This window comes from Triplophysa dalaica, chromosome 13 (genome assembly GCF_015846415.1).
Source record: "Triplophysa dalaica isolate WHDGS20190420 chromosome 13, ASM1584641v1, whole genome shotgun sequence".
Taxonomy (NCBI): domain Eukaryota; kingdom Metazoa; phylum Chordata; class Actinopteri; order Cypriniformes; family Nemacheilidae; genus Triplophysa; species Triplophysa dalaica.
Genome location: NC_079554.1, coordinates 20,778,869 through 20,793,473, shown reverse-complemented (window position 1 = coordinate 20,793,473; position 14,605 = coordinate 20,778,869). Strand labels below are relative to the sequence as shown.

General features: G+C 38.1%; 2 protein-coding genes across 4 annotated transcripts; one reads left to right on the top strand and one right to left on the bottom strand.

Annotated features, from left to right (window-relative positions):
• Positions 1–72: 72 nt before the first annotated feature.
• flvcr2b (FLVCR heme transporter 2b) lies at positions 73–8,746 on the bottom strand. Of its 3 annotated transcripts, XM_056763815.1 has the most exons (11): positions 7,610–8,445; positions 5,737–5,878; positions 4,611–4,751; positions 4,143–4,210; positions 3,961–4,064; positions 3,350–3,460; positions 2,624–2,729; positions 2,386–2,497; positions 1,556–1,611; positions 962–1,072; positions 73–652 (listed from the first exon to the last, which is right to left on the bottom strand). In XM_056763815.1, the coding sequence occupies exons 1-10, from the start codon at positions 8,141–8,143 to the stop codon at positions 1,004–1,006; spliced, it is 1,443 nt and encodes a 480-aa protein (XP_056619793.1). In that variant the 5' UTR covers positions 8,144–8,445; the 3' UTR covers positions 73–652; positions 962–1,003. The 3 variants fall into 3 exon arrangements, with proteins under 3 accessions (XP_056619793.1, XP_056619795.1, XP_056619794.1); XM_056763817.1 differs by lacking the exon at positions 962–1,072 and having other exon boundaries at positions 7,610–8,746; XM_056763816.1 differs by having other exon boundaries at positions 73–1,072; positions 7,610–8,451.
• Positions 8,747–9,934: 1,188 nt separating this feature from the next.
• Positions 9,935–14,589, top strand: LOC130434962 (THAP domain-containing protein 6-like). Its single transcript, XM_056765411.1, has 7 exons — positions 9,935–10,080; positions 10,358–10,538; positions 10,605–10,793; positions 11,162–11,372; positions 11,466–11,619; positions 11,699–11,778; positions 11,869–14,589. The coding sequence occupies exons 1-7, from the start codon at positions 10,001–10,003 to the stop codon at positions 11,988–11,990; spliced, it is 1,017 nt and encodes a 338-aa protein (XP_056621389.1). The 5' UTR covers positions 9,935–10,000; the 3' UTR covers positions 11,991–14,589.
• Positions 14,590–14,605: the final 16 nt, after the last annotated feature.

Genomic DNA, 14,605 nt, shown 5'->3' with positions numbered 1-14,605 from the left:
TAGGTCTGAAATATGGATTTCAGATTACAATAGCCGTAGACAATAAAAAAACAAACAGGATAAAAAAGCTCCTAAATCTTAAGTATTTATGTTTTATTCATTAAAATTTGGCTTTTTCACAAACTCGATTAGGTAAAAAAATACAAAACAGGCAAACTAGAAAACTGTAATCAATAATTTATATCACTGCATAGATTTTTCATAGACTCATCTTTGTTAAGCTTATTTCCACGCTTTAGTCATTTATAACACTGATACTTTCTGAATTCTTGTGGATTTCATTAGAGAATGTTAACATGAATATTTCAAATTTGCATTTGTTAAAACTAAGATATGAGATGATATCTTGAGATGATCCGTTCAGACAAAAATAAAAAGAATAATTTTATACAAACATACTTAAATAGCAAAACAACCTGTCTGTGTTCAACTACACATACACACAAATAAAACATCAGATTGATGCACAATACATAAAACATTTCAGCCTCGACTGAAATAAAACGACACTCACAAATTTATAGATAAATAATCTAAAAACTCTAAAACAGATCCGTTCTTCGATCACATTTTGAGGGAAAAGATGTGCACTTGTTTAAAGTTTGGCCTCATTTATGACAGAAGGTTGTGCAGTCGTTCGGTCCAAACGTTCCTATAAACAAAACACAGTACAGTATTAAACATTACAGTGTGTGAAACAGTGGCCCCTGTCTGTTTGTAACACACACACACATGTCTGTAATTCACATATCAGCTGAAGACCTGAGATTCACATGAATTAAAAAGGCTAAATACAATAAACAACAGAAGAAATTTAGCTATGATACATGCATATAGAGCTCCAGATCAAAGTTTCGTCAAAAAAAAAAAGGGAAGCACGTGTTCATCAGTGCAGAAGCCATAATCAACATGTGTCAATGATTGTGAATTAAAGGAGCGGATTGGTGCCTGTCGCCAGTACCTGAACCCCAGTGTGTGATAAAATCAGACAGTGAGTGATTGATCAGATGTGTGTGGACGGGAGGAGAGAAGCGTCGCTGTGATCCTTAACGTCTGACCTGCCTGCTGATGCCTAAAGACACACACACAGAGGTCTGATCTGTAAACATGAGCACAGGTCAACTGAGAGGAAAAGCCAAGATGAAATTAAACAGTAATGAAACATTAGCAAAAACAGGAAACAGGAGGAGGGGAAACAGGAAATGGATGAGGGAAAATATGAAAAGAAAGGGTGGAAACAGTAAATGGATGATGACAAAATAAAAATGGGGAGGTAAAGAACAAATCTTTTATCATTTTCTGTCATCAAAGCACAATAGTGGAATCTTGAATTGTGGTAGAATTCACAAGTGTGCACAGTACATCAGACGGATGAGCCATAAGATTCATCATATGAAGACGGTCAACGTCCCGCTGTGGACTTTTGAAAAACAGCTAACAAATCAAAAAAAGCTTTTAAACGACAGATATAAACAAAGGACTAAAACGTCAGTCAAAACAACACAGCAGAAATTGTTGTAAATCGATTGAACTGGAAGGTATGTTTAGCACTTACAGCTGTCAGTGCCTGCTGGTTTGCCATCTGTCTGCGCAGATCTGCTTTAATACAACCTGAAAAAAAAAAACACGACGAGACAAACAGGACAGCTGTAACATGAAGTCATGGGAAAACCTCTGAAAAATCCTAGATTCTAGATACCTTGATACAAAAGTGTGACTATATAACACACCATAATCATAGTTTCACTGTTAATGAAAATTAAAATAATATTTTGTTTAAAGAAATGGACAGCGGTCCCGGCTTAGGCAGAAAGGCCTTTCTGTATGTGGGATTCCTCGGTTTTTACCCCTAGAAACAGCCTTTATTTTCTTTGAGCATAGCATGCATGGCTTACATACTTTATTCATGCAATTACAGAGCAAACAGAACACTAGGGAGTTAGTGAGATCACATCCTGCTCTTAGTTTGAGCCCCAAGGTATTCTGGCTGAAACAACATCAAAACATCGCACCAGATTCCAGTGTTTTTCTGTTCATTTAATAGCAAAGCGACTTAAATTGCATTATACTTTACATTTGTTTTTTTTAATTTGTGCAATCCCTTGCATCGAACCCATGACCTATGCACTATGCTCTAACCACTGAGCCAAAACAGCATTTCAATGTCACTCATGTTGCATAAATTTTAATCGCAACTGCCTTCTACGAAGCATTATCATAAGCAGTGCCATTACACTTCCCCGAAAAAGGGTAAAAAGCAGTTACACTATAACCACATGAGTAAACATTTATAAAAACACTTTGAAGTAAAGAAACGAGGAAAAACACGCTCAAGTAAGAACAAGCCCCTTGAATTCTGGTTAAGGTGATGATATTGATATGCACCTGTCATGATGGTTCCAATGAGCAGGAAGACACAAAGGAAGAGATTTCCGGCCAGAGTATTAAACGAGTCCATAATTTTCCCCTGAGAGATTGTGAATATGATCCCAAACACCTGCAGTAAAGATGGGAGAGATACTTTTTGCAATTCACCTGGTGATCATACTGTGCATTCTTTACTGAGCAGGCTGATTTTTCAGAGAGGTTGTAATTTGGACTATCTTAATAGACACACACAGACCTGTGCGGAGCAGTTCAGCAGTCCCGAAGATGTTCCCTCGGACTCTGGATAAGTCAGTTCAACAGCAAACTCGAAGCCGAGAGGAAGATATCCCGTCATGAAGAACCTGCAAAGGGGATTCCCAAAAAAAAAAACCATACACGTTTATAAATGGCTTTGAAATCAAACTTACACACATACATACACATATAAAGCCATTATTTACAATCTTCCACCTCTTTAGTTTTATTTATGTATTTAAAGTGACAAACAAACCAGTCTTAAGTAGCACGGGAATATTTTTAGTAATTGCCCAAAATTCAGGGTACTGGTAAAAATGACAGATTTTTCTTTTATGGCAAAAATCATTAGGATATTAAGTAAAGATCATGTTCTATGAATGTATCTTATAAATTTCCTACTTTAAATGTATAAAAACTAGATTTTTGTGAGTGGATGGCCGGCTAAAGTGTCCCTGATTCACAACTTCAAAGGCCATTTTCTCAATATTTAGCTTTTTTCACCCTCAGATTCCAGCTTTGTGAACAGCTGTTGTTTCGCCAGATAGTGACCTATCCTACCATCCATATATCAATAGAAAGCTTATTTCTTCAGCTTTCAGATGATGTAAAAATCTAAATTTTGAAAAATTGACCCTTAAGACTAGTTTTGTCGTCCAGGGTCACATATTGAATTGAAGATTCTTTTCATTACAAGCATAAAAGTGTAGAAGAATGTTTCTCTTACCCGAGGGTTCCTGCCGTGATGAACACCACCCAAAGGTAATCCAGATTTAAGGTGAAAGCAAAAAGCACCAAACCCAGAAAGGACATCAGATAGACGGCTAGAGTGGTCTGTCTGTGTGGGCATCAGATAACATCGTAACGGTTAAGAGTAATTTTGAATCTGGAATAACTGGATTTATAGATGAGACAACATGACCAAAACATTCACAGCAGCTCCAACTATTCTTCTATATTTGCTTTTGAAAAAAATCTGCATCCTTTCCAGTGTGTGACCTTCGTAAGGAATCAGTTTCATTTACTGAAAAACTCAACGAGTTAAAAATGCAGTTTTGTGGTGTGTTTGCGCCACATGGTGTCATGTAAATAAAGAATTTTGTTGTCCTGAAAGGGATGTCATGCTGCGTTAGGGTCAGACACAAAAGGTCACAGGTTCCCCGAAGTCCAGATCAAAACACCTGATCAAACACACTAAACAGAGTCACAGCAGGGAGAGATCAACAACAAGCTTATCTTCTGCTGTGCGATCGATGACTTATATTTTATGACCGCTGTCTCCCACTAAAGATCATTTCAGGAAAAACATATGTTTGTGATTGAAGTCCAGGCTCTTACTTGTATGTTTTGGATTGGTCCAACCAGATACCGCAGATGAGGGAACCCACCATGCCCGCGATCACGATGGTGAGTCCGATCCGGCCCGCGTTCACTTCCTCTCCCTGCAGAACAACGACAATATATTATTGTCCACATTCAACATATTCTCGTCCTATGTAATGCAGTGGGTGGGGACTTACAGGATAGTGTTCGATGATCATGCGGTTGAGAAGTGTACCGACACCATAAAAACAGCCAACGTTCAACCCTGAGGAAAGACAGACAGACAAGACAACCAATTAGAAACAGGGCTAAGGCATGAAGCAAAAGAGGTTAAGTATAATGTGCAACATTTTATATAACGTTCTGGAATAAATATGACAGGCCGCAAAACCTTTTTATAACCTGATAGCTGATAAGCAGTTCTGTCAATGTTCAGCCAGTTTCAATTCTGCTACAAACTTCCCGTTTGTGTGTTTGGTGCGTATCTACATCATAAATTCACTTAATGTTGTTCCTGTAGGTCAAATGCTAAATCACTGTGTAAGTAACAAAAAATGATCCCACAGAACACACTTTGGATAGAAGCGTCTTACAAATGCATAAATGTTATTCTGCGAGGTCCTGAACGAAAGATAATGAAGTTGCGTGCAGGGCGAGACATTCACCGTAAGTGATGGCGAGGAGGATGAAGGCTTTGTTGCGGAGCAGTCTGAGGATGGAATCGGTATACGAGTAGCTTTCCGGAGAAATCTGACGGGCCGCGGCCTGGGCGTGTGTGGGGGGGATCTCTGGACAATCCTGAAACACTGACGACAACAGAAAACCAAAAATCACCGATCAGAAATAATACAGACATCGCATTACATTGCCTGGTAATCTTCCAAATCTTAGTGACTGAAATCATCCAAAAACACATGTTTGTTTTCTGAGTAAAAGCAAGCAAGCAAAAGGAAAGCATAAAATAACATTCTGACATCTGCGGTTGTTTGTGTCGAGTAGGACTTTAACATGTTGTCCCCAAAACTGCAGGTGACTGAACTGAACCGAACTCTGTGATGTTTGCTTTTTCACACAAGCTTCAGATATTAAACCTCAGAACCGTTGGAGAAAAGGCTTAACTTAAGAATCACAGAACAGAAGAGTCAACAGGGTTTTTTAGGAAAACTATTAAATTAAATGTGTCGTTTCTCGTTCCCGTTTTTGAGCAGAACGGAGTTCACGTGTTCCTCAAAAACGTGATGTGCTTCCTGCGCACGGTTTGTGGTCGTGTCAAGATAGAAAACATGGCAGCTCAGCATTTTACCAGCAGAAACAAAAAGCACATGAGAGATGTGTGTGAGAGAGAGAGAAAGAGAGACAGACGGATGGTGAAAAATTAATTCTCTGATTTGCACTTTATCTGTTTATCAAAGACATGTCTTCATTTGACATGTTTTCTACATGCAAGAACAAGAATATGAAGCACAAAAACAGGAACAGACAGACAAAAGGATAAATAACTGCACCCTGAACTGCATAACATATCACCAAATTGTATATTTAAATGTTAAAGTCACTGACTAACGGCATTATGCTATCAGTGTAGATTGCAAGTAGTTTTACAGAAAGTAGTTTTGACACATCCTGACACGAGACTGGACGTCATATGGTGCGAGTGATAAACAAGAAATGACTCAAATGACTTAAACATCAAGCTTTCTTTAAGCAACATGAGCAGAGAGCCAGTTTAATGTAAACACACGGTGTGATCATAAATACTGTGACATTGGCACGATCGACACGAGCACTTACCAATCACAACCAAGACAAATAGGAAAGTGGCCACGCCCGCCGTGATGTAGAACATAATTCTGATGTGACCTGCCAGCTCATCCATATCATCCACATTTGGAACCAGGAGCGGTGGCACGAGGAAGCCGATGGCAATTCCCAACTGCAAAGTAAACAAACATGTTTAGAACAATCCGGACACACGTGTCGAGCATGTCGAGGAATGCAAGGGTGAATGCCGAATGCCATTTTTGCCCCTGTAGAGGGCACAACAAGATGGGGAAACTGTTCTGAGCAAAATACCAACTGAACGTTGGTACAAAGGAATAGTGTTTCTTAGCAAAGGTCAATTTCAGACAATGTTCACTTCATGAAGGTCATTTTGACGTGTATAATCATGTGACTCTGAACATTGTATCAGTCACGATTCATTCTGAATGTGAACAGTGTGCATCCCCATATAGTATTATCGATTCCATTCCATATTAATATTGTAAATACAAATTGATTAGTGTTATATAGATTTACAATGAATATAAGTGTAAACAGGAGCCTATTTGGAGCATTTAATAATTGACACATATGAGATTCAATGTCTGTTGAATGAATCCAAATCAGTCATCACGTATCACAAATACAAATACTCCCAATAAAAGACGGCCAAGTTTCCTTGACTTGACTCCTTACAGTCATGTAACCCAGATAAAATGTGGTGGACAGACATGCACGACTACTGATCAAACTTAGCAAAACAAACAAACAAACACTACAAAGAACCTGAACATGTTTTCCACACATTCCTGCTGGATCAAGAGAACAAAACTGCAGCCCATGAAACATATATTTCTTTAAAAAATCCTATTATTTGATAAACTTTATAGGAGAGATTAACAGTTCTATTATATTTTGTTCTAATAAACGTTATTTTATGATTTTGTGTTGGGTAATGCATTAACAAATTAGATACAGCTTTCCTGTTACTCAGTGGTAAGAGCATTGCGTTAACAACGCAAGGTTGTGGGTTCGAACCCAGGGAATTGCACATACCTAATGATAAATGTATAGGATAATACAATGTCAGTCGCTTTGTTAAAAGCGTCTGCCAAATGCATAAATGTGTAACAAATTGTTTACAAATACAACCCTATTGTAAAGTGTACCAAATATGTTTGACTATATATTGTGATATATTTATTGTGGGAAAAGTAAAACATCCCTGTTTTTTACTGTTTTTTGGGGGCCTTTGCTCTCATCCTATAAAACTATTAGTAACTTACAATGTAGGTGTGTAAGATTAATTGTTTATTGATGAATTTCCAACATTTGTGTACATTTTCTAAACATTTTAAAACTGACGTTTTTTAGCAGTCTATATCTTTGTCTAAATATTTCTATATCAAATACATCAAAGGGCCAATCTGCTTATTAACTTGATTTTTAACCAACCCTTGATTGTTAAATTTAGATGACCTCATCACGGAGCTGTTGTCATAGCAACAGGTAGATCATCTCAAACCTGCTTGGCAGAAATGTTTATTTACCATAAATATGATCTTTATAGCTTAAAGTGGTCAGGTCAATGCCAATATGTTAAATCAATTATTTGTGCCAATAAATTATATTTTAGGACATTTATTGAACAGTTTTGACATGACTAGACTTTAATCTCTTACCATTTATTGGAAAAATGACTCATTCAGAAAATAATTAAGCTGACATATGACAGCTCACATTTAAAAGCCCATTCAACATTAAATCCTATTCTCACTCATTTCAGGTGTGGACAGTTTAACCACTTTTAACAGCCACACATCACACTCCTTTAGGAAATCCCAACAAAAGCAGAAAATGATTGAAAATAAATCATTTGTTCTATCATTTTCCCAAAACCCACCTGGTTTCCAAAGACCCCGATGGAGCACGCGGTGGACACCTCATCCGAACCGAACCAGACGGACGCGATGCGCGAGGGCATCCCGAGGATGAACACCTGAGCGACCGAGCAAATGAACTGACCGAGAAACGTCACCGGAAACAAGTCGGGTCTCGCGCTGGCCACCTTGACCCACGTGCCCGCGCAGTTCAGAGCCGCAGCCACGAGCGCGATGACCCGCAGCCCTTTCTTGTCCAGGAGCCACGAAACGGGGAAAATGAGCGGAATGTACGTTAGCATGTAAATCATGGACATCCAGTCGATGGTGAAAGAGTTGACGCCGTAGAAGCGCATGAAGATGTTGTTGATAATTCCGTATTGGATCCATTGATATGAATTACAGAGCGAATATGAGCTGAATAAACACACTATAAGCCATCTCTTCTTATACAGACGCGTTGCTGGAGGCTCCAAACGCGCGTTTTCGTCGGTCACCGCTGCATTTGTGAAGTTGTCGTTTACCTCCCGATCCGTTGACTTCGATTCATCGCCCATATTTTCACACAAATGAGTTCACTAAATCTTTTCCTGACGCTTTTAATTCAGCCATTCACCCAAGTAGACAGTTATAACACGCCAAACTCTTCTGAAATACCTCACATGACATATAAGTGGTATAAGGCGTGACATAAAATGCTTAATAAACTCCTCATATCAGTTTGAGTTATGCTCGTCTCCACTTAAAGAGTGAAGTCTTCAAACACACGTTAAAACTTTTGACACGGTTCTGAAGGTCCTACCAGAAGTAGAAGAACGAAAGTGTAGAAGGGCGATTACCATCAAAGAAGAGTCACGAAGTGGGCGGGGCTTAACTGTATGGACGCAGCGTCAGTGAGAGGCGCAAGTTCGCCAAAATCGTGTTGTTGTTTTATTTCATGGTTTGATGTTCACTTTTATTGAGCTGACAAAAGCCTTTTTATAAAAAATGCAATTTTGAACAAAAATGTTGTAGATATAAAAATATAGAAATAAACATATATATCGCTGCTGTCCTTCTGAAACCTTGTATCTCCATATTTGGTGATTCTATTGGTTACCCTCACCCTTGTTACTCACCGGGTTTTGCAAACATAAAACCAAAAGGATTAAAAAGTGTTTGTTAACCTTGACAAAATCGTTTTTAACTGTTTAAAAAGTATGCCAATGTGTTTTTCCATTTTCTGAAAATAGAGTATTTGGACAGCCGAGGTTTTAGAAGTACAGCAATGATAAACAGTTATAAAAACATAACAGAGAAAACATATGCTTTGATTATAGATGATCTTGAATAACGTTACTATGTAATTTGTGTGTGTGTGTGTGTGTCCGTGCGTGCTTAAATCCATAAACGGCTTTTTGATAATATTTTAAGCGTTAAAAATAAATAATTTATTATTGTTTAAAATAAATAATTTATTTTAAACAAAATCTGTTCTATGAAAAGTTTATGTCGAGTCCTGCGGTTTCAGGGAGGATGGACCAATCACAGTCGTTTGTGGTTAATGGATGAAGCATTTTAATATATACTTGAATGGGAAATATTCATCTTTATAAGTATCCATCCAATTTAATTTCAATCAATCCAATTTAATTCAATAATACATTTAAACGATCGTTGTACAAAGTTTTCAACTAAATGCTGGAATACGCTACAAGACTTTAAAAATACTTTTTGAACGTTTGCGTAGAAAACAATACACGATCAAATCTGCAGACTGGTGCAGACTTTCCGCAAAAAACTCCAGAAAATCTGGGCAAAATCTGAGCAAAAGTCTTGTAGTGTATTCTGAAAAAACGATTTTAATGCGCCATGATGCATTTTCAACCGTCTGAGCTGCAGAGCGCCCCCTGGAGGAGCTGAAACATCGCATGAATCCGTTATAAAAAAAAATCATAATAGTGGATCAAGTCGCAAGATCAACCCTAATGTAATGATATATACTGATTGTGTGGTGAAATACGTTAAATAATATGGATACAAGTTTTAAGACCAACAACTTTTTACATTAAATTGTTAAAGTGTTAGTAAAGAATTAATTACAGACACGTTAAGATTATACGGTCACTGAACAAAACGCATAAGGTAACACAATTTAATGTAACGTTACGTGTAAAATGGGTTTTATTTCCCTCGTCTTTCCCCGCTTAACAACATGGCGGCGCCGTTTACCGTGTTGTGCGAAGGCTGCACTCATGAATATTAATTAGCATCACTGACGCTCTTCTAGTGAGTCACTGAACGTAACTATATACGTCATTACGTCTTATAACGTCGTACGCCGCATTGGCCGCTGGATCGTATGAAAATCTATCGTACGCCAACTTCGCCATATTGGAGCGGGCGCCATAATTCGTAATAAAACTGGAGCAAAGATGCCAGACTCGTGCGCAGCTTGGGGCTGTAAAAACCGTCGCACAACCCAAACCAGATCGCGAGGAATTACTTTTCACAAGTAAGAGTAAACAGTTGTTTCCGGACATTGTAATATGTTGGCCACCCCAGTCAGCCTAGAACATAGCAGCTAGCAATAACGTTAGCAAGCCGAGACTTCAGAAGAAATGATGTAGTGTTCAAGCATGCGGGTCTTTGTTTATATTATGGTTACTGATAAAAAACCAAGTCGAAACTTTTATCTATATATTTTTCTCCAAATCGACGTTTACGATGAGCTTTACATGAGCGACGGACGTGTTGTTAGTTTGCTAGCTAACTTTTCTCCCACTTCAAAGGTTTCCCAAAGAGAAGCATCTCAGGAGGCAGTGGGAAATCTCTGCAAGAAAGAACGTAAGCGTGCACTCCGTACTATGTAGTGAACACTTCCGGCCGGAGGACTTTGACAGGACAGGTCAGACTGTCAGGATCAGAGATGGAGTTAGACCGTCTGTCTTTAGTTACCGGACCTGCAAAAAGGTATGTGCATCCAATGGATAAAATGACTTCGGTGATTGTCATTCTGACTTTTTTCTTACACTTTAGCCCAGGAAGACACGAACATCACAGAAGGCTTTGGAGGAGCTGCCGGTGGACTATTCTCTTAAAAAACAAAAGACTGGACAATCGCAGAAGACTTTGCAGGACCTGCCAGTGGATTATTCTCTTAAAATCCGAAAGATTTCACCAGATTCCAACACCCTATCAAATTCAAAGGGTGTTCCTCATAACATTGTGAGTATTCTGATGGGCTACAGGGACAGTTCACACAAAGATGAAGATTCTGACAAAATGTACTTTTAATTTCTTAAAATCAACACAAATTAATTTATCTTTCTATATATTCCACTGTGTATTGTATATACATGTTAAAACTTCAAAAAATATATACATTGATCAAAAAAGTAGCCCTAGAGGGTTCATAATAAATGTCTTTTAAAGTAAAGCAATAGGTGTGAGTGAGAAAAGTATGTTCATTTTGATCATATTTATCCAAGTTGAAATGAAATAAAGAGTAAAAATGACACCCATTTTACAGATTTGTATAATAATCTTTTAAGATGAAACACTGATATAAACATTACATTTTTTTACCCCACCAGGACCACTGCTATGCTTTGCCGTCATCTCCGGCTATTATAAAGGCAAGACTCCATGAAGCCCTGGCAAGGGTAGAGAGTCTAGAGCGAGAGATAAGGAACATGAGGAGCCGAGAACGGAGGGCGAAGAATTCAGTGCACGAGCTTCTCGAGGATCTGAAGCAGAAGAACCTCATAAACGGGGAGCTGAAAGACAAGCTCAAGGTCTACTCGGGTAAAATCCAAATACAAAAAGCGTTTATTTGTGTCTTTATTTTGGGATTATTATTGCAAGCGCTCGTACTAGTTTGTGCTGACTGTGTTGCAGAAATTCCGATAGACCTCCTGGTGAAACAAGGCCATGAGTACACACAAGACCAGAAGGACTTTGCCATTAATCTTCACCTGCACGGTCCCAAAGCATATAACTATTTGAGAAAATCTCTCCATCTCAACCTCCCACATCCATATACATTACAAAGGTATTTGTCACGTACGATTGCACATTTTACATTGTACTTCCTCTATTACAACCCATGACCGTGTTTTTGTTTCACAAAGGTGGATGGGTACTGCAGGTGACAAGACGGCCCCAAACACAACGTCAGAAACATGCTGTATAAGCCAAGAGGAAGACCTGGGTATGTACCTCTCATGTGTATAAAAAACAGTGGATGATGTGTAGATTTGGAACGAATAATGCATCTGTTGTACCATATCTCTGTCACCAGATACAGAGAATGTCACGGTGGTGCAGTCGCTGGAGGAACTGCATGAGCGTGGAATAAGAGTACTGTGGACGGTGGATGACCTTCCCTCTGATATTAGCATATCTACCGAAATTGACAGTTAAAGAGAGGCCTAAAAACTTTTTTTGCTCATTTAAATACTGGTGAGAGGGTGTTCGTGATGACTGGCACGTGCCACGTGTTGAAGGCGGATTATAGTCAAATAACCAGCACCACTGGCCAGATCAACAGGACGTACATGATGGATGGCATGCAGCCAATGAGATATCAGACAAGAATGTGTTTTGATGATATCACGGCTGCAGGGACACTAAGGCGCTCGGTGACAGCAACTCTGCGCTCAAATACTCGCAGTTTAAACACTGATGAAACTGACATATTTATTGAGCCTCTACAACATACGGAGTCTAATGCTTTGTTATTGCAAACATTTTAGATGATCGACAGCCTCTTTGGAATGAACAGTCCACGTGTCGAAGAGTTCAAAACATCTCTGTGTTGTTCGAATTGGACTGATAGGGATCTTGTTGGTGAATTCTTCAGTTTCTGATGAGGAGGTAATCATCAAAAGTTTATACATTTTTATATTTGCTGTTTAATTCGTTTTTTTGACCATGAAATATGCCCCGCTGTTTATTTCAGTGTGTAAAATGTGTATTTTGTAAATAAACTGTAAATCTTTTTCTTGGGCGATAACGATGAAAGTGTTTAATAGCTTTATCGTCACGTGACCACATCGTGTTGCTTGGAATGCAGTTAACATTTCTTAAATAATATTAAAAATCGTCTTAGCTGCAGAAATAGTCTAGCATGCTATCTTAAACATAACCACTTTCACTAAAATGCATTTCATCCTTACAAACGTAATCGTGATACATGTGCAAGGATTCTAGTGTGGTGCTGTGTAAAATGTCTCGCTTTTCTATGTCCTCAACATCAACAAAAAGCAGCTGTGGTGTTCAGATGTCTTGAGTGTGTAAATATGACCTCACGTTTTATGTTGGACAAACCTAACCTTTTTAACTTTAAGGATTTGCTGGGGAATCTCACGGCTCTGTGCTTACCTGTGAAGATAGGATGTTAAAAAATGTACCAGACATTCCGTTAACTCGCTTTGACAGAATAAATGGCTTCATAAGCAGGTGGCAGAAACATACAGACCTGCAGAATGCTTTGGATCTGAACCGCAGATAATTTACGACTAGGAAAGTGTTTTTTAGACATGAACACTCACGCACGTGGATCTTACTTTTCAGTCGTCGAAAATCTTTTTAGTAAAGAAACTATTCGACGAGTCGAGCACCAATGGAACCTGGTGCACCTTCACCCAGATCTCAATGAACTTCAAGACCTTGTATTTTGGCAGAAGATTTCATTCACTGGGAGGATAGAGGGAGACCACAGATGTCTTCGCTCACTCGTATGGCCCAAATATTGGTGTTTGCTGTGAGAATTAACATGTTACATTGAAGTCATACCTGGGCAAAGCAAGCACTGTACAGTCAGATGAACATCAGCCCTGTTCTTTTTATTCCATCTGCTGGCGACTGGATCAATACCTTCCCTATTTGCTTTAACAGGTTATCATCACAAGTGAAACATCACTTGGTTTGGTGCAGAAAAGACTTGCAAGAAGAGATTTAGATGCCAGGGACTGTGAACTGAGTGTTCACAGGTTTAGTAGAAAGCTTAAAACATCAGTCTGTCTGAATTTGTGAAATGTTTATGTTTGTACATGGCTTATCTTCAGAATTAAATAGTGAATTCACAAACAGATGACTGCACATTTAAAAACAAAGGTGCTTAAAAGGTTCTTCACAATGCCATAGAAGAACCATTTTTGGTTTCACAAAGAACCATTCAGTCTTTTTCTTACCTTTTCATAATCTGAAGACCTTTTTCTTGTCACAGAGAACCTTTTGTAAAACAGAAAGGCCCTTCAGATGTTAAATGTTCTTTATGCCATTTAGACAAAAAAATATTTTGAATCATCTTTATAATTTTTTATAATTAAATACTGTACATATCTGAACAAACAAATAGTATTTAAATATTTTATACTACCTTTAATTTGTGATATTTTGCTCAGTAATAGTGATGTAAAATGTCCTAATTGCTATTAAAATTAAATCACAATTTAACAATATTCATATGATCTGGACATATTTCCACGAGATTTACCCGAGTAGTATGTTAAGTCTATGGCTAGACTGGAGGTATACAGTACGTCTATTATGGCGGAGATGTTGATTTATCTCACACTGGTAGCAGACAGACACATTTTAACATGTTACTGTTATATTGCTATAGGCTGTCTGGCTGAACTGTGTGACGACAGACATAACACTGATTTATATGTTTGCGAGCGATGTCTGTACATTTTCACTACAAATGCCATTCAATTCTGGCCAATATTTAAGCTGGACAATGAGACTGAAAACTCTGTGTCAAATTTCAATTTAATGAAATACTACTGACAAGTGAATAGTAATTAGATATTGTAGATTATACATTCATAAATGTCATACAGTGTCTTTGACTGTATGTTTAAGACATTGCGAAGAAACAAAATTAATGTGGAGAAAAAGGTTATTTAACATTTTAAGCGATATGAAATCTAAAATTTGGAAAGGGCAAACAGAAAAACAAAATATACAAGCAATGAAAATACAACACAAAACAATTTGTGATTATGGCTGGATAGCATAACAAAGCCTTT